We start from the raw sequence: 20,667 nt of genomic DNA on the forward strand, positions 1-20,667 counted from the left end.
GTGTGTGTGTGTGTGTGTGTGTGTGTGTGTGTGTGTGTGTGTGTGTGTGTGTGTGTGTGTGTGTGTGTGTGTGTGTGTGTGTGTGTGTGTGTGTGTGTGTGTGGTTCTTAAAAGGGGTCTTGTGGTTTCCCCTCGTATGTCTCATGGCATGGGACCCGGAAGTTAGACCGAAAAAATGTACATGACACTGAACTATTCGTCGATCAGCCTCTCAAGCCCATTACAGAACTATATATAAACATCACCTTTTATTTATGCACTATTTTGGGGTCAAATTTGGGACGGACGTAGCTCGTTGGTTAATGTCACATTATCACATTGGATTGACGTTTGACTTAGAATTACTCTATACAATTTCCGGTACGTTTCCCTGTGATTTGCATTGCGGAATCATTGAGGTCCAGTTATTAGGCCTAGTTTACAACAAACGACACACGATGCTGTGGAACATGATTGTTTTACAACTGTGTAAGATCCTCTTAGAATTAAATGTTGTAGCATCTAATTCTAGGAGACTTGAGGGTGGGCGGAGTCTGGCTGAGTGGGCGGAGTCTGGCTGCCCTGTTTGGGAAGGATTAGATGACGTCAGGCAGCAGCCAGCGCCCCTGAGCAGCGCTCCAGTCTGACACACGCGCTCACGGTCCACCCGCTGACGTCTCGGGGAACACGGCCATCTGACAGACAGCTGTCACCAGTACGGAACCAGTATAATTGTCAAAGTAGCGTTATACCAGTGATCCACGGGTCGTTACCTCTATCTGTCGATTGATTTCTGCAAATCATTTTGATATTTCCGTTGACGCACCTGGCAACTTGAACCTCCGTGGGGCTAAAGGTAGAAGGACTGGAGCTGGTGAGGTTGGATTACACTGTTTATCCATGAGACCTGGGATCGAACAGGGCTGTTATCAGCATTGACTCGCGTCCACCTGCACCGGCATAGATCTGTGCGGCTGCTGATCGCTGTGTTTTCATCTGGACTGCCATGCCAACACTTCCAGGAGCACTCGGAAATAGTCTTGACCTTACTTCATGGGACTATATTTTGTTTACATCGTCGAACGACTCCCAACACTGAAGGCCGTATGACCAGGGGCTCGACCGCCGTATACCACTCCCAGTTCACCCACTAGTCGACCAGTGAATTCCTTCAGTTATGTCAGACAACCAGAGCTGGAGCTCTTCTGGCTCTGAAGAGGACCTGGAGTTGGACTCGGGGAACCCGGTCGGGGTGGTGGAGTTCAGTGGGATTCTCAGTAAGGTAAGTTTAGATTGTGACCCAGAAACCATCGTGGTCCATTTATGAAGCAAAGGGAGCATAGTAGGACGGAGTGGGCAAGGACGGTCTCTTCACTTGTTTCACTATATGGAACGTTATGCATTGCACTCCTTGATTATTGAGGATATATTTCATGTTTCTGTCCAATGTATACATAACAACTGTGTATGTAGGCTATATCTGTCACATGCATACATACCGACCCTATAGCTGTCCAATGTATAGGCCTACATAAAGTCTATGCGGTTTAAATATTATTCTAGCATCCTCTCCCAGCTCGTTGCATCGGCATGTGACACCTTTACATCTACAGTCAGCGAGATGGCCTCCCCACCCTTCGGTAGTGCGGAACCAGTTCATCTCACAAGTGAAATGAACGCAGTTTGCTCACCCAGCATATTGTGAAATATCTCCCAGGAACCCCACCTGCTCCATTATACTGATTAAGGGAAGAAGGGTGACTGTTTAACAAAGCCAGTTTCACCCTGTGAGTCAGGGCTGTTTATGGCTGTAACGGTGATTTCATTTACACGCCGTCATACAACCATGCTAAGCAGGAGATGTGATCTCTGTCTTTCAAGTGGACCAACTACATCCACGGCTGGCAGGACCGGTGGGTGTCGCTGAAGAACAACACGTTGAGTTACTACAAGTCCCAAGATGAGAGAGAGTACGGATGCCGCGGGTCGCTCTGCCTCAGCAAGGCTGTAATCGTGGTAAGCCGGCCAGCGTTGTCATCATCAAATATCGCGATATCACGATATCCTCTCGGGATTGTTGGTGAACATTTGTGGTCAATGTAGACCAGAGGGACAAACCTCCTTTGTTTTCATGACGTCATCAATCTATAATTTTTTTTATATCCACAGAGTATTGATATTTTCTTTTTGCTGATGTTGAGTGAATCATTCTCATTATTCATGTTGAAGTTAAAAAAGGTTCTCGCATCACAATAAAGCTCAGAAATCCAAACTCTCTAAATTAAACTTGACCATTTTAAGTATTATTACAAAGTGAACCACAAAATTATCAGTTCAGTTACTGAATATGACTGCTCTTTGACAATAGCCTACACCAAATATATCTTGGAAACCAGGACTGAATCAGTTGGTTTGAAGAGTGTGGTGGAGACTGCAGTTTATTAGTCACTTCAACACTGTTGTAGTGGTTTTCTCTTCTTTTGACCCAAGATCTCTTCAATGCTTATTTTTTAATGCTACTGTTACCTCATCATATTATATTGAGGCTAAATGCAGTGCATTTGGCCATACCGCAAGTTGACATGTTTCCAACTAAAATTGAATTATCTTTCTTTCAAATATTTTTGAAAAGTTGCAACCAGAACCACATTTTATTATCTAGTAAAATGCATGATAAAAATGACTTAATAGAGCAATTCTTTGAATGGAGCATTTCGTTTGCACTACTTTAGCAATTTGAATGACTGTTCCTGGAAAGCAGTCAGCCAAGCAGTCTGTTGTTTGTTCAGCTTTATCTTAGCCTCTGTAAATATTTATTTTAATTCTGTGCACCCAAAGGCTTCAGACACTTGTTTAATTACTTAGCACGTGAAAACCCTTATCTGAATACACTATTGGTCTTGCATTTTGAATCTCAAGGATGTTCTGACATTCAGCTTTTGTTTTTGGTTATTTGTTGGAGCTACATGCCACAAAACATAAAAAGTACACAAAACACAAAAACCACCTTCTCCAGCCATCTGCACAAACTGCTTCACTGGCAAGTAATTTGTAATCAGGCTATTACTATTAGCAACGCTCAGCAGTTCATTCTCCACCCCAAAACCTAATCTCACTGTCAGGTCTGATTCAGAAACAGTGAATCCGTTCACGCTGATTATCCATCCATCTCACTCGTGGTGTATACCTACAAAGATTGAGTCAATTGAGTCTTGCCGCATTTAAGATCTAAAAATGCCACAAAACAAACCAATACCCTCTAGCCTGCTCTAAGAACTGTCCCTCTACGATTGTGTTTGCTTTAAAACGGTTGATGTTTAAACCTCATCTCAGCATATGCATCATATAAGAACTAGCATGCTCTTAAGGGGCTGGTACACTGGCCCAACAAACAAATACATCACTCCACATTTCCACATCTCCAATGGTGGTGTTGGCTCTGTCCGATGAACGTTGTTGTTGCTAAATATGTCGTATTTGGAACACATTGCATGTGTTTGTAAGTGTGTGTGTGTGTGTGTGTGTGTGTGTGTGTGTGTGTGTGTGTGTGTGTGTGTGTGTGTGTGTGTGTGTGTGTGTGTGTGTGTGTGTGTGTGTGTGTGTGTGTTACTAAGTGCTTGCTAATGAGGCTTGGGGCACTTGTGTTCATTATTTGGTTAACCATGACATGGTTCCGCACATTTTTAAACAACAACTTGGAAGTGACCTGTTTATTTTGGTTGCTTGGCAACAATCTACACGTGGGTACACAGTTATTGCATATGCTCTGTTAAACACTCTATGACACACTCTATGAACTACAAACTATCAAAGTGTTTGTATTCAACATGTGCACAAAAAAAGTGTCCAAAACTGAAGTTATACAGATAAGAGGTGTTGTCTCACTACGAATGGTGATGCAGAAACGGAGGTTGTGAGGGGAGAAACCAATCAGGAGAACCAATCAGGAGGAAGTAGTGGCCTTCCCCTTTGTGTGTCACTTCCTGTGAAATGTGTCCATGAAAGAGGAAGGGCCCGATAGAGCTGCGTGTCCTGGGCTCTGGGTGCATGTTGGTCACGTGACCAACCCCTCTTCTCTTTCCCTTTGTTTTCCTTTTTCTTCCTGCACTTTACTCTAGTTTCATCACGAACCCTCAAACCGGTTTAGCATCAGCCGTGAGCTGTCAGCCGTTGGTGATGAAAGCCTGGCATCGTGTTCCTCAATTCCTAGAGCTGCTTTCCGCGAAGCCGGTGCGCTACCTCTTACTGAAAGATCACATTCTAGTTTTCCTAAACTCCCCAGGCCTTGAGTCACAGAGATTGTGCGGAAGAATGGAAAGGGATGGATTGATGGATGGTTGTAAAGATGAAAGGTGTTCTGTTTTTTCTGGTGGTTCTACGTGTGGTTCAATGCTGCTGCAGGACAGAATGGCTGGCAAGCCAATTATTTAAGTTTGAGTGAAAGTGGTTCTCTTACTTGGCTTAGGGACCTGGTTAGGCCTTAGTGACCAGTTTACATTTACAAGACATCAATAATGTTTGATGACAATGCTTTTATATCCATTAATTATCTTGCAGATGAAATTACTTTCATAAGAATGAAGCCTATACTATAGTTACTAAATTACCTCTACAAATTTTTACTCATACAGCACATGAGCCAAAATAAAGTTATAATCAGCATACCGTATTGTGTGTACCTGAGTCCACCTGTTTTTACTGTAATCTGGGGATGGAAAACAGGGAGGTATTCAATACAGGCTTAGTGTACGCCTTTGTGTGTGTGTGTGCGTGTGTGTGTGGGTGTGTTTGTGTGTGTGCGTGTGTGTGTCACATGATTATCCGAGCTGGGTCATTTGCTCCGTGTTCGCAGGGTTGTTGATCGTGTCCCTTTGAATACTACCTTACTTAATCTTTTTCTCTCATCTCTTTTTCTCTCTGTGTCTCTCTTTCTCTCTCTGTCTCTCTGTCTTTCTCTCTCTCATCTCTGTCTCTCGCTGTCTCTCTTTCTCTCATCTCTCTTCCTCTGGCTGTCTCTCTCTCTTTCTCAGTCTCTGTCTTTCTCATCTCTCTTTCTCTTGCTGCCTCTCTCTCTCTTTCTCTCTGTGTCTGTCTCTCTCATCTCTCTTTTTCTCTCTTATCTCTGGGCTTTTAAACAAAGGTTTGTTACATAGAAAGCAGATGACACACACACATGCTCACACACACACATACACACAGAAATACACGCACACACACACACACGCACACAAACACACACACACACACACACACACACACACACACACACACACACACACACAGGTTTTATTACTGTTTATGCTCGGTCACCATGAAGAGCCCTTAAAAGGGTAAGAATCAGATGGAGTTTATTTGGGCCCCACTACTCAGAAGAGGCTTTGGTTCATCTCTTTAACTTATGGCTGTCATTAGCAGACAGCTTTACCACATTGAAGGGTACCTACCGCATTTGTTTCATTTTAATTTTTACTTTTCAGAGATGAACCAACAGCTGATTCCATATGTTACACACACACGTCTGTGTGAGCCCCTAACTCTGAATGCTTGAGTGCAAAGAGCTCAGCATGGAGCACTGCACCAACTCTGAGTCTGGCTGGCCTTTGTGTGCTGCATCAACTAAATCGTGTGTGTGTGTGTGTGTGTGTGTGTGTGTGTGTGTGTGTGTGTGTGTGTGTGTGTGTGTGTGTGTGTGTGTGTGTGTGTGTGTGTGTGTGTGTGTGTGTGTGTGTGTGTGTGTGTTTGATGCATTCTATGTTGCAGGCCCATGAGTTTGACGAGTGCCGTCTGGACATCAGCGTGAACGACAGCTTGTGGTACCTGAGGGCCCAGGACCCTGAGCACAGAAACAAATGGATCGACTCCATCGAGGTGCACAGGGTGAGGCCTGCACACACACACACACACACACACACACACACACACACACACACACACACACACACACACACACACACACACACACACACACACAGATGCTCATCATGGTCCTGCCTTCTTATTCATGCTATAAATCTTCCTTTGGTAATTTGGTTTGTTTGTGTTTGTCGGCATGCAGGTGAGTTTAACATGTGTGTGTGTGTGTGTGTGTGTGTGTGTCTTCTCGTCCCAGAGTATCCGAGACGGAAGGAGGGAGAAGGCCGGCCAGGGGACAGTGGCCCTCGTCCCCCCCCTCATGGTAGGGTTGCTCTAGTCTCTTGGACTTTAGACCCCGGAGACCCCCTTTAGATAGGGGAGCCAACATCAAGCCTTGTGTGTGTATCCCTCCGAGTGTGAGTGTTGTGTATGTGTGTGTGTTCCTCAGTGTGTGTGTTTGAATTCCCCTAGGTGTACGCGTGTATGTTCCTCTGGGGTTGTGTTTGTGGTGGTGTTCCTCTGGTTGGGTGTGTATTCCTCTGGGTGTCTATGTGTGTTTCTCTGGGTGGTTGGGTGTGTAATCCTCTGTGTATGTGTGTGTTTGTGTTCCTCTGGGTGTGTGTGTGTGTGTGTGTGTGTGTGTGTGTGTGTGTGTGTTTTGTGTGTGTGTGTGTGTGTGTGTGTGTGTGTGTGTGTGTGTGTGTGTGTGTGTGTGTGTGTGTGTGTGTGTGTGTGTGTGTGTGTGTGTGTGTGTGTGAGAGAGTTTACCTGCTTCTCTGATAAAGCTAGTGGTGCGTCCGCAATCAACACCACTACAGACCACCCCCATTCCCTCGCACTGACCATTGTTGAGCAGGACTATCAGTTCTGATTGACAGTAGAGGGGTCTATCATAAGTCCCTCATTTGTCTTATTATTTATACAAACATACAGAATAGTGCATTAGACAAGAGGTGTCAACATAGACATAGACAAAGGTGACATTTCTTTTGTGGCCTGCCCTGCGGCCCAGAGACGACGTACGCAGGACATGGTAGCTTAGCTCTTTTAGGCTAAGCGCGTCTCGCAAGCTCAGGACTGCTCATCCAATTATGGTTCCTGTCCATTGATCACCTGACCCATCTGTAATACGCAGGCAGCAATATATCATCTAGAACAAGCTTTAGCAGAACAATGATCTTGCATTCAAATATATATTGTTATATTACTACAGCGTACTAAAGCTTAGCAACACCATAGTCATATAATAATACTTAAAAAATAAAAGTGGAATACACCCACAGCACTTGCACAGGTCTCAAATGTTGTGCGACTGAGGCTGATTTTACACTGTGATGTACCAGGCGAGTTTAACAGCATTACAAATCCTGTAAATGAGTCAGATGGGGAGATCAGGAGGGACTGAGTCATTTCAGTAGAACCCCCCTCCGTTCCCATCTGCACCGTGCCCAGCGGTGACTCACACACACACACACACACACACACACACACACACACACACACACACACACACACACACACACACACACACACACACACACACACACACACACCCGACTCCCCTCTAACCTGGACTATTACTCAACTACAGACCGCTGTGGAAATCTCCAGGAAAAAATGCAAAACACTCGGTAGTGGCTGTTGTCCAGGCTCTTTAGCATGCTAATGCTGAAGCTATTATGACTGCTGTGATGGCAAGCCATGCTTATGTTGTTAAGGCCAATAATCAAACGTGGAAGATGTTTAGCTGTGAGTGTTCAGACCGCAGTAACAACTCTGTTTAACTGGTTGTGTCAGTAACCATTTACTTTTAATCAAATATGGAACTTAAAGACTTTTTCAATCTCCTTCTTTTCACTTCATTGCTTGGAGCAGCATTATTAAAAGTTCCCCTTTCTCTAGCTATAGCTGCAGTCCCTGCTGGTGTCTTCATCTGTAGGGAGTCCCCTCCCTTGGTATAAATTGGGAATATGCTCTTCTTTTGGTTGTCAAACAGCCGCTTGATTAATTGTTTGCTTTTTGCAAAAGCCTACATGCAAGTATTGCCAGAAGTCTCATTATTAAACACTATTAGCCTTGTTGGTGTGTTCATTGTGTGGGTTTGAATAACTATAGATTCAGTTTGAAACATTAACATAAGGGCTAGTATAAAACGTTTTCAATCGGTCGAATATTACCATGAAAATGGGCTCTGTTTGTTTTGGTTGAGCCCTGTTGAAGGCCTTACCGATGGTTATCGGTTTGGGTGACACGGTTCGTTTGGGTATAAGCAGGTTGGCTGAAGGGCAGCAGTAATTAGAACAGGCGCAGTGTTGACTGTTGACCGATAGTTACCCCTGACTGTATCACAAACACCGTGCGATGGGGATTAAGCGGCCTCTATCGGTTGATACAGGGCATTGCTGTTTGGTTTCTCTACTCTCTGACCCCTCCCCTCGACGGCTATTTTCAAAGCAGTCTGTGACGCAAGAGACGGAAAAGGAGACTAGTTTAACAGGAAGTCACCTGATCTCCCCTGCGGAAAAGTCATCTTCCAGTCACGTTATCCATTCTGTCCTGAAGAACATAACATGACAGTGAATCATTCATAGAGGAGTGGCTACACGCAACTATTTGCCTTTTTATTGCAAACAAAACAATGTGTGGTTTAAACGAGGCCACAGATGCCTGAAGCAATGAATAAATTCTAATTCTTAAGCAGGGAAACAATCATTGGGTTATTCAATGGTCACTAACTCATTGAACACTATTGTTGTATTAAAAACAAGACCGTCAGACACGTTATGTCTCTCTGGGAACAATTGTAGCAAGCAGACAACAACCTCATTGGGATATGGGTTGGTGGGTCAACAGTCGAAGGAATAGAAAAGGCGGGACTTTAGAGGGGGAGGGGGCTTTAGACTGCTTCATCATGTTCACGCATCTGTTGTACAGATAATAATGTGTGTGTCTTTGCTGCCCCCTGCAGGCCGAGTCCGGCTACGGCTCCGAGTCCAGCCTCCGGCGCCACGGCTCCATGATGTCACTCACCTCCGCCAACAGTGGCGTCTCCTCCACCTCCTCCTCCTCCAAAGTACGCTACCACCCACCACCCCCATCACCTCCAACTCCAGGGCTGGGTTTAGAGGGAGCTTGGGTTGGGCAATAACAGAGCCATTTCCCCCAATGGAAGCTTATCTTAGAGCAGGAAATCTCTTTAGTTTAACTTTAAGTGTTTTCAATTGTCAAAGCATGGCTCACAAGCAATTCAACCCAGACGCTCACACGCCACACTTCGTATTTCTCACGCAGAGAAATTACGAGGATAGTGCCCACCAATTTGCGTCGCTATTTAACAGTGGAACAGGTAAGAATCAAATGGGTGTCCCATACGTAGGGTAACAAGACGTCCTCTTTTGCCCGGACATGCCCTCTTTCGAGACACTTTGAAAAAATGTGTGGCGGAATTTCAAAATCGTCCGGGATTTTATTATAGCGTCATACATGGTCACTTTGAATTTGCGTTGCGTTTCTCTGGGTTGTTCACAAACTAGTTAGGCTACGCCCTCCCATTCTCATTTCTTTTCGCTTTGCATTTGTGGAAGTGAGTAGGGGGAGTGGTTAAGTAGAGCCTTCAGATTGGATGGTTTGACTTACTTAGCTACCGTCATGTTTCGTTTTTGTTTTTTTTACCATTATTGTTTTGTAGGGACAAACATTAGCAAATTTCTCCTACAGGGGATTGATAAAGTTCTGTCCATTGAACAGAAAGAAACACTTGGTCATACTTTACACACTTTACCACAGCATTGGCCTACTGAATGGCCCAGATATATTTTAAGCATTACACTGAATGCCACTTAAATATATAATTATGTTTTTGCACGTTTGCAACGTTTAAAAGTTCAGGGAAATGTATATGCCTCTACTGGTGTTGCTTAAGGCTTAGCCAATAGCCTTTTGAGGCAGTGTTGTTTCTGAATATTAGTGTTAAGGGCCAACAATGCTTACTATCATACGTTAGCCACCATGTCTGTGGACACATTTGTATGCAGTCTCACTCTGAACTCAGTTCAAAACTTGAGAGCCCTGGTCAAAGTGCTGTCCTTACATTGGTTAACAACATAAAAAAAACAACTAACCAGACTCGCAGCAGAGACCTCCTCATACGATGTAATGTCTTTGAGCGCCGATATGATAAGTATCACTTTTCTGTTAATGCTGCCATTAAGTAAATATTAGGATTTTTTGTGTTGTTTAGTGTTAGGGCTGGGGTTCTACAGGTCCACCATTTAAACAGGGTTGCCAACTTTGGGAGTTTGGCTGGAGTGAGACTCTACTAAAAAAAATATTTTTTGGTAACCCTTACCCGATAAAAAAAAATAGTTGTTACAGCTGTTGGCCTTAAACTCCTCCTGGTCTATCTATTCATCAAAATAAATTGAGGGGGGACAAAAAATTGATTTTGGCGTGACATTTCTTGCGTGTGCGTGAGCGCGTGAGATTGATGCTGAAAGCGTGAGTGACACGACAGAGAGTTGGCAACCCTAAATGAATGTGTGTTCTGACCTAAACGGTGTGACGGGCTCCCAGGGCCTGGGGTCGGAGGGACGTCTGGGCTAATGTCCGGGTGATAATGTCGGTGGCTCCCACCCCCGCTCTGCTCTGGTTCCTCAGAAGGGCCACAGCCTCCGGGAGAAGCTGTCTGAGATGGAGACCTTCAGGGACATCCTCTGCAGGCAGGTGGACACACTGCAGCGATACTTCGATGGCTGTGCCGACGTGTCCAGAGACGTCCTGGAGAGGGACAGAGGTAAGGATCACTAGAGGAGGTGTCCTATTGATTAGGTCCTCAGTTATTGATTGGATGATTGGTTATTCCCATGTTGCTTTTCCTTCGGCCCCTTTTGGGGGTCAGAATAGAATCAGGCAGGATGGATAGGTATTGTGGATTGGTTGATTTGTAGAGAACAACAGTTAGTGTCCACACACAGCAGGAGCACTGACCTGAGGTCAGGTCGGGGTCACATGTAACATTTCAACAGTGTTTAGTGTTTAGCTTGAGTGGTGGAATGGAGTTGGCAGCCATGTTTTTTTTAATCTGTTGAATGGCTTTCATAATTCACAAAAACTGTAATGCGTAACAAATAATAATACATTTATAAAATATAAACAGAAAGGAATAAAAAAGCCAACCAATAAAAATCTTTGAAGTGAGGCCATGTTTTTATGTCTTGCATGCTCACCCATATTCACCTAGTGTGCTCTCAGTGTGTAGAGCATCACATGGTCTCTGTCAGCAGGGGTATGTGTGTGTCTTTAGGGTGAACACTATGAGGAGGCTGTGTGTGTGTGTGTGTGTGTGGGTGTGGGTGTGGGTGTGGGTGTGTGTGTGGGACTTTAAAGTTAACACTGTGAGGAGGCTATTTGTGTGTGTGTGTGTGTCTTTAGGGTAATGCTGAGAGGAGGGTGTGTGTGTGTGTGTGTGTGTGTGTGTGTGTGTGTGTGTGTGTGTGTGTGTGTGTGTGTGTGTGTGTGTGTGTGTGTGTTTTTTAGAGTAAAGCTATGTGTGTGTGTCCTTAGGGAAAATATGTGTACATCTTTAGGGTGTACACTTAGGAGGCTAAGCCATAACAGCCCTCCGCATTTTCCTCTGCTATGCGTTTATGTGTCTTTACGTTAAATATGTTGGCAACAGGACTGGCACACAAAATGCCTTCCCTTCTCTTCAGCAGCAGTGCTCGTCTCATCGCTCATATAAAGACTGAATTAAACAGGATTTAACAGGCTTGTTTTAAGGGTGCTGCGTTCATTTACCTGGGTACTACCGCCCTGTCAGAATAGGAAATGTGTCGCCTCCACAATGGTGCAACGCAACAACACGGGTCGTGCATGTCAGTGGAAGCTAGTGAAGGAAACACGTACTGACAACAGACACTGACAGTCAGTAGCCCTGTGTCATTAGGACGGCCCAAACGTTTCTCACCCGATGCCGAGCAGAATCAGGACACATGTCTGTTGTAGCGTGTTGTGCGTTTAGGACAAACACATCTACACAGCCTTGTTTGGAATGTATGTTTGTGGCCTCTTGACAGTTGACTAAGAAAGCAGTCATTCTGACCCCTCTCTTTCTCGGTCGCTCTAGCTCTCCCACTCTCTCTCGCTCTCGCTCTCTCACTCTCTCTCTCTCTCTCTCTCTCTCGCTCGCTCTCCTGTTCATTCTTGGCCTGCCCACAGCTTGTTGTTTTGTCGCTTTACTGGCCTGCTGGCATATGAGCAGCGAGAATGAAGCCATGCCTTTGTTTCTTACATGCAACCCCCCCCAACCACACACACACACACACAGACCAACCTCTCCTCCATATCCCCTGCTCTCTCTCGCCCTCCCTCTCTTTCACTCTTCCTCTCCCGTGTTACAGCTCTCTCCCCCCCTTTCTGTCTGTCTCTCTCTCTCTCTCTCTCTCTCTCTCTCTCTCTCTCTCTCTCTCTCTCTCTCTCTCTCTCTCTCTCTCTCTCTCTCTCTCTCTCTCTCTCTCTCTCTCTCTGTCCTGGAGATGACACTGGTCTATTGTTGTGTGGGTCATTCTGTCCGTCGCTCTGGGTCCTGCGGTCGAGTCTCTTGCAGTGGTCGCTACATGCCACCTACACCGAGCGGCCCCCGGCAACAGGCCCTCGGCAACCGGCCCTTGCCGTAACAATAGACCGGCCTGACTGGCGCTCTTCTTCCTGCTAACCTTTCCCTCTGTTCATCTCTCAGTGGTGGAGGAGGATGAGGATGACTTCCCAAGCCCTCGGACGAGTGGAGAGTTAGTTCACAACAACAATGGCAGCAAGGAAAAGTGTGAGTATTTGAGCTGGGAAGGAGATAAGGAGTTCTGGAGGGTTTTCCGTAGCCATGTTTTTTTAAATGTGAAAAATGCCCGACAAAAGTTATTTTATTTTAACTAGGGCTGCATATAATCTCTGATTTTCTTTGTATGGCGGATATTCAATCGCTTATATTTATTCTCGATTCAACGGTCATAAAGAATAAAAAGAAAGTGAACTTTAGTTATGATTTACATTTCTGAAGATACAGGGAGCAGGTTTTTCTACTAATGCTAAAAGTTATTTCACAAGCAAAATATTGATTATCAAATGAAAAACTATGACTTTCTGTAAGTAAATGATCAATCATCTGAGAGTCTGAGAGTAAGTTAGTTAGATTTTCTCCTCACTCTCTTCTGTTGGGGATCCTATCCCTCAGTGTTCCAGCCTGTGAGTCCCAAGGGGGTGAATGGCATAGACTTCAAAGGCGAAGCCATCACATTCAAAGCCACCACGGCTGGTATCCTGGCCACCCTGTCCCACTGCATCGAGCTCATGGTCAAGAGGGAGGACAGCTGGCAGAAGAGACTCGACAAGGTAGGGACACACTGAACAGCCTCACATCGCTGTAGTTACTCTGCAATCTTACGGAAATATTGATTATAAGCTTTGGATAAAAAACTATTGAGGACACAGAGAAGTTGTTGTTGTTGGAGATGTTTTCAGTTGGTCCACGTTGTCCATACTGTTGTATTAAGGGCAGCATGGGGTCCATGCTTCCTTAAAGCCTCCTGCACCTTGCTGGAGGCATGACCTCCACTCTTTGGGATAGCAGCAACCTCCATGAAGTTCAAGTGGATCGCAGTTCATTAGACCTTTTTCTTTTTGTTTCCAAGTTTCAAGTTTCCAAGTTTTATTGGTCACATGTTTGCAAAAATAACGTTTTACATACAGTGAAATTAAAAGGGGTCACCACTCTGTCATTCATTGTGCATATTACTGGAACCTGAATAAATAATAGATAATAGTAATTTAAAAACCGACATCCCTTGTCGTTTAAAAAAAAAAAAAAAACTGACAGAAAGTGCAAGAGTGCACTCCGTTCCAACGTCTAACTGCCTGCAGAAAGAAACTCCTCCTCAGTCTCTCTGTCCGAGCTGGCAGCGTAGACGTCTGCCTGACTGCAGCAGGGTGAAGAGGCCAGCATCTCGGTGAGAGGCGCCTTGCCTGATTTTCCTGGCTCTTGCCCTCTCCCTCTTGCTGTATGTATATTCCAGGGAGGGGAGGGGTAATCTAGAAGGTCCTCAGGATGGAGGGGGAGACCTTGAAATTCCTCAGCCGCCGAAAGGAGTATAGCCGCTGCCTTGACTTGGAAACCAGGTGTGTGGAAAGACCATGAGAGATCCTGAGTGAGGTGCACCCCAGATACCTGTGGAGAGGGTCCCCCATAAACTGGGGACCCTCTCCACAGGTTCCCCACTAATGATGAGTGGGGTGAGCCCACTGCCCTGCTTCCTCTGGAAATCGACCACCATTTCCTTAGTTTTGTTGATATTTAGGGCCAGGTTGTTGGTCTGACACCACAGTACCAGGTCTGCCACTTGGTTCAGATAGCCCTGCTCGTTGTTGCAAGTGATGAGACCCAGCACCACGGTGTCATCAGCAAACTTGATGATGGAGGTTGAGCTGCTGGAGGCTATGCAGTCATGCGTGTAGATGTTGTAGAGCAGTAGACTCAGAACGCACCCCTGGGGGGTACCCGTGTTGAGGATCAGGGGTCCTGACATTACACCTCCCCCTACTCTGACCACCTGGGGGCGATCAGTGAGGAAGTTACATATTTTACATATATTACAACCCAGTTACATATTTGGGTGTTGATTCCCAGCGACCTCATCTTCTGGATCAGGCGAGAGGGAATTATGGTATTGAATGCCGAGCTGTAATCTATAAACAGCATTCTCACATAATTCCCTCTCCCCTCATCATGGTGGGTCAGAGAGGTGTGTAAGAGATTGCAAATGGCATCATCCCTGCTCCTGTTTTCCCTGTACGCAAACTGGAGGGTGTCAAATGAGCTGGGCAGGGAGGAACTGATGCAATTCTTTATCAGCTTCTCAAAACATTTCACCACTGCTGATGTCAGGGCCACAGGACGATAATCATTCATGCACAATGGGGTATTTTTCTTTGGCACAGGGATAATGACAGACTGTTTGAAGCAAGATGGAACGAAAGCTTGGGCCAGGGATGTGTAAAATATTTTAGAAAACACTGGAGCTAGTTGGTTTACCCAGGATTTTAAGACCTTCCCATGAATCTGGTCCGGCCCTGCAGCCTTTTTTCCCATTCACGCCCTTGAAGACCCTCCTCACATCACTCTCAGTGACAATGAATGGGGTCTCCCTTCCTTGCAGGAGATGGAGAAGAGACGTCGCATCGAAGGCGGCTACAAGTCGACCCTCAATGACCTGAAGAAATCCCACTACAGAGGTCCCGACTACGAGGTGAGGAAGGGGTGCTCATGTCTTCTTCTTCTTCATCATCATCATCGTCATCATCATCATCATCATCATCATCATCATCATCATCATCATCATCATCATCATCACTGTCACCATCCCTGTGCTAATGACCCCCCCCCCCCCCCCCCCCCCTCTGACAGGAGGGTCCCAACAGCCTCATCAATGATGATGAGTTTTTTGATGCAGTCGAAGCGGCACTGGACAGGCAGGACCTGATGGAGGAGCAGGTGAATGGAGACACGGCGAGATCACTCTCACTTTATACTCATTATACCCTGCACACACGAGGTACAGAGCAGAACGTGACTGTGTTTACTGTTGACAGTCTCATTGTGAGAAGACCAGGCTACATAGGTCCATCCCAGTTCCCTCTGAGGACCTCTACTCATCCACTGGTTCCCATCGCTACTCTGACAAGGTATTCCCAGTTCCTGATGGTTTAAGTTAACGCCGTGGTCCATTTCTGTCCTCCTGTTCCTTGTTATGATTTCATCCATTTGCTTTCACAACTGTTCTAACCTCTGCCGATCTCTCCTGTCTCCCCCGTTCTCTCTTGTCTCGGTGGTCTCGTCTTCCAGGTGGAGGAGATGGTGCAGAACCACATGACCTACTCCCTCCAGGACATGGGCGGGGACGCCAACTGGCAGCTGGTGGTGGAGGAGGGGGAGATGAAGGTGTGTAGAAAAGTCTTGTCAGTATTTGTGGGATAGTGTCACGGCGAGGCCTGTGTCCCAGCCCAAAGGCTCCGGGTTCGATGCCCAAGTCTGCAGTCTAGCCGTAGGCCTCATGTAGCAGGATGACCTCTAACCCCAATATGCTCCTAATGACGTGTGTCTGAACTTAGTTCAAGTTGCTTTGGATAAAATAATATGTTAAACTATCGAAAACAGACCGCAATGGTACATTTTTAATATTACAATATATTTTTAAGAACACGCATTTCATCGACAAAAAACATTGTAGAATCGTATGAATTGACTAATTTGTGTGCGTGTCTGGTTGTGCGTGTTTGCGTGTTTCAGGTGTACAGGAGGGAGGTTGAGGAGAACGGTATTGTGCTGGACCCTCTGAAGGCAACTCACTCCGTCAAGGGTGTGACCGGCCACGAAGTCTGCAACTACTTCTGGGACACAGCCTACCGCAACGACTGGGAGAGTATGTATGCCCACCTCTGTTACGATGAGCGCGCTTTGGAATGGCCCAAAAAGGATTTCTGATGACTTTGCTGACACTTGGGGTGTCTCCATTGCTACGACCCATTTGGGATTATTATTGAGTAGCGTTGTCGTGTATGAGACGGTGCGGGGGACATTTGGATCTCTGTCTGGCCAGTGGTGGATTCGGATGTCTGTGTCACGATAGAGGGTTCCGCTTCTAACTCTGAGGGGCAAGGTTATCGAAACAAACCGACGGCTCGATGGAATCTGGCCTCTGTCCAAAATCGGCCTTGGTGTGATTCAAATTAATGAATTTTGCCAAAAGAAAATAACTACTGACTCCTGATACAATAAAATACAGGCCACCGTAGTGGTTTGAAAGGGAGGGGAAGCTATTCAGGTGGTGGCCATCGGCAACCTCACCGCTAGTTGGTACTAAACTACATACTGTACCTTCAGCAAAGATTATGGTGTTCATGTTAACTAAGGTATTAATTGATACATGACTAAACCTAATCTTAACCCTAACCCCTAAGCTAATACCATATTATAATGGTTCATTAATGTTTTCTTATCGTTAATGTTACCATTGCGTTTATTACCTTTTAGCAACCATCGAGAACTTCAACGTGGTGGAGACCTTATCCGAGAACGCCATCATCGTCTTCCAAGCCCACAAGGTAAGACTTACTCACGCGTTCACGATCCAGATGTGTCCCAGATAATCGCTAAACGCTGACTGATAACCTCATGGCCTCGTTGTAGCGCGTGTGGCCCGCCTCCCAGCGCGACGTCCTGTATCTGTCCGCCATGAGGAAGATTCCGGCGCACAACGAGAACGACCCCGACACCTGGCTGGTGTGTAACTTCTCGGTGGACCACGAGAACGCGCAGGTAGGTCTTGAAAATACACACACTTACACATCGGGAGGTAGAGCGGGTTGGCTGGTAACCGGAAGGTTGCTAGTTTGATCCCCGGCTCCTCCTAGCTGAATGGCGAGTTGTCCCTGAGCAAGACAACTCACCCTGAATGACCCTGACGACCAGGCTGTCTGCCTGCAAGGCTGACACCGCCGTCGGTGTGTGGTTCGTGCATGAATGGGTGAATGTTAGGCAATTTAAAGCCTTTTGAGTGGCCACTGGTTAAAGAAGCGCGGTACAAATGCAGTCCATTTACCATCTAACATGCATACACAGGAGACTCAGAGACAAATTCAGAGATTCACAAATTTTAAAAAGTGTGCTGCAGCATCAGGCTCTGACCCGGCCCTCTCTCTCGGCCCTCCGCAGCCGTCCAGCAGGTGTGTCCGGGCCAAGATCAACATCGGCCTGATCTGCCAGACCCTGGTGAGCCCGCCAGAGGGAGACAAGGAGATCAGCAGAGACAACCTGGTGTGTAAGATCACATACGTCGCCAATGGTAAGGATCAATCCATCTGATTATAGATATATCTGTATTATATCCCCATTAGTGCGATATCATACTCTGATTATTGACCACCACTACGAGTTTGTTTACTTGTTGTGGAAGTAACAGAGACGTCAACGCAGATTCATAAGTTATCTACAATATATATTATATGTTATATTATATAGATATAGAGCTCTGGGGGTTCGCAAACAGCAACAATAACTTTCTCTTTCACGCTGATTGGCCTCACAACCAAGTATCACGAGAAATTATTATTAAATTCAAATATTTTAACTCGAGGGAAGTGTTTGCACGGGTAGAAACATGCGAAAACCTGCGTGATCCAAGATTTCTTCTTTTTTTTTTCTCTATACGCGTGTTTGCATTTACTTTTCTTGGATTCACGCTGCCCCTTGAGGCGACGCGTTGGCCCAATGCATTAGCGTGCTGTCTGACGTCCATCTTGTCTCCCTGTGTAGTGAACCCCGGGGGCTGGGCTCCGGCCTCGGTCCTGAGGGCGGTGGCCAAGAGGGAGTACCCCAAGTTCCTCAAGCGCTTCACCTCCTACGTGCAGGAGAAAACCGCTGGAAAGCCCATACTTTTTTAAGGATAAAGGTACAAATATGAAATAAAAATATAAAAACAGAAAGCCCAACCTCATACAATATTAAATTGTACACAGATGGTCTACATTAGCGGACATTCAAACTTTACATGCCATTTTGTGTATTCACACATTTGAAATCGCTTATCGGAGTTATTGTGTGTCCTCTCTGCAGTGTACCTCACCCTGCAGGGAAACTGAAGTGGAACCCAAGCTCCGAGCTGAGATAAATGAAGCCACGCTCCCGCCATGCTACCTCGCTAGGTAGTTTCTACTCCCTTTAGCTTTGGCGTAGCATCCTTGCTACTTGTTAGAGGTTCTTGTTATTCTCCGTGGCTACAGTGAACGTCCTTTGGGAGGAAGGCTGCACCTCTGTCACGCTCTGATGGGTACTTTTGCACAGGAAATGACTTGTTTTCCCCTATTGCTACTTTTTTCTAAATGAGTCATCATATGGGAATAATTAGTCTTGGATTACGTGTTCGTTTATGCATTTAGGCTTGATGGCGTCGCATTGTTTCTTGGTGGGGAGAAATTAGTTTGGATAAATTATAGTATGAGCAGTGGAGGTTAGAAGACACTTTAGACATTCAAGGCAATACTATGCAAGCTGCCATGGAGTTGCAAAAGACTGCTCTTTAATAGCTGCCTACACACTATCTCCTTTGAATTGTCCCACAAATCCCCCATGATTCTCTACTGAATGATGGATAAAGCATTTCATTTGAGCATCTCGTTATTTCATCGTTATTTCAAGACACATGGTCTCTATGGGGTGTCCGATTATATATTTTTTATCAATAGCTTTTTATATAATGCTGCTAATTTTAGCCTACAACTAAATGTAAAAGGGGGTGAAATAGTATTTTTAATTCAAAGGAACAAGTGGAGAGGGAGGTCGTCAGTGGATGGCCTCCGATGACACCAGGCTTGAGCTTTAACCCTTTTTAGTCCTTCTGGTGAAAACACCGCTTATATGGTACTGATGGAAGGAGGTTATGTTTTATAAGATATTTAATGTACAATAGATATATCTTGTATGTACTGCTTGGCTTGTTTATTTTATTGCTGATGTTGCGACAACATGGCATGGCTACGATCATGTTATTTTTTGTGTTTCTAATAGTTTGTGGTCACTCGCAGTCTACGTTCGCTTTGTGTCAGAATTGACAAGAAATGCCTTAGAATTACAAAACGCTTTAGGATGAGAAAGCTTTAGAAAGTGCCTAATGGCCATTTACTCAACACTGGCTAGTCGAGATATACTGTCAACAAATCTAAAACTTACCATACACACAAACACGGATGACGTTTACGTTCAGTCAGTCCGTGGTTCAGAGCTCCCCACAGTTCGTGTTCTCCAGGACTATGGTGTCCTTCAGTTTTTTGGTTAGTCTTTGTTTTTCAAAAACGCTACATTGTAGTATCCTAGAGACCTCAAATGAATTTCAAATTTGGCATGAAGTCATGAAAAAAGAATGTGTGCAAACTGTAGTCATGTAATGCCCGGGTTAATTTATATTTAAGAAGCAATATGTCAACATACTTGGGAGTCATGGTGCTCAACAGTGGATATTTTCTTCCACTCCTCTCTTGCGTTTCAAAAGCATTCTAAACAATTAGCTTCTGAATCTGGTTTGTAATGCACGTTAACACTGAATGAGGCCACTACTTCGCTCATTAGCGTTCTGCAAGCGTTAATTAGCAAGTTTGAGCTTGATGGGAACCACTGTTACCGGGGCTTTTACCATGATTTAATCTTTAAAAGGCCCCATTTGGATACTCGTTATGTTGAGCATTGTCCCTAAACAATGCTATGATACAACTTCAATCAAAACAGTTCAATAACCTTTCAGAGGGATTCTATTTTTCAGCTGGTACTTTTTATGCTTTACTGAATTTAGCCACTTTTTTTCCGCACTACCATGTTGTAGTCAATGTAAATTAATTTAGTGATGCATTTCATACTCTGAAATTTCCAATTCATGATCTTGATTTGTGTCCATGTCCTTCGATCTGCTGAACAGCTTTTTTTCCCATTGATTTTAAACCCTAAGATCCTGGTAGAGGATCCTTGGGTCGGGGGGGGGGTCAGGGTGGGGCCGCGCGGGGGTGTATGATACCCGGCTGTACGCCAGGAGGACGCCCCAGCACTGAACCGATACATGACTCCTCTGGAGCTTAAACCCTGAATGTAATAATAGGGGAGAAATCCTGTAAGTGGACGGTTACACTAACGCTGTTGGGAAAACACAGCTGAGAAAATGCGGCACAGCCCTGTGTTTAGAAGGCGCAATGAATGTAAGGACGGCAATAAAGATTCATTTCAACACTTTGGCCTAGTGTTTTGAC

At 45.3% G+C, this 20,667-nt stretch overlaps 1 protein-coding gene across 1 annotated transcript; it reads left to right on the forward strand.

Annotated features, from left to right (window-relative positions):
• The first annotated feature begins 597 nt into the window (after positions 1–597).
• LOC115541550 (collagen type IV alpha-3-binding protein) lies at positions 598–20,647 on the forward strand. The gene is made up of 18 exons (XM_030353294.1): positions 598–1,261; positions 1,861–1,995; positions 5,740–5,856; positions 6,089–6,154; positions 8,801–8,905; positions 10,489–10,624; positions 12,569–12,652; positions 13,058–13,215; positions 15,036–15,125; positions 15,284–15,370; positions 15,469–15,561; positions 15,722–15,817; positions 16,166–16,298; positions 16,910–16,980; positions 17,066–17,194; positions 17,591–17,720; positions 18,191–18,326; positions 18,491–20,647. Exons 1-17 carry the CDS (start codon positions 1,157–1,159, stop codon positions 18,316–18,318), a joined length of 1,863 nt encoding a protein of 620 aa, XP_030209154.1. The 5' UTR covers positions 598–1,156; the 3' UTR covers positions 18,319–18,326; positions 18,491–20,647.
• Positions 20,648–20,667: the final 20 nt, after the last annotated feature.

This window comes from Gadus morhua, chromosome 4 (genome assembly GCF_902167405.1).
Source record: "Gadus morhua chromosome 4, gadMor3.0, whole genome shotgun sequence".
Taxonomy (NCBI): Eukaryota; Metazoa; Chordata; class Actinopteri; order Gadiformes; family Gadidae; genus Gadus; species Gadus morhua.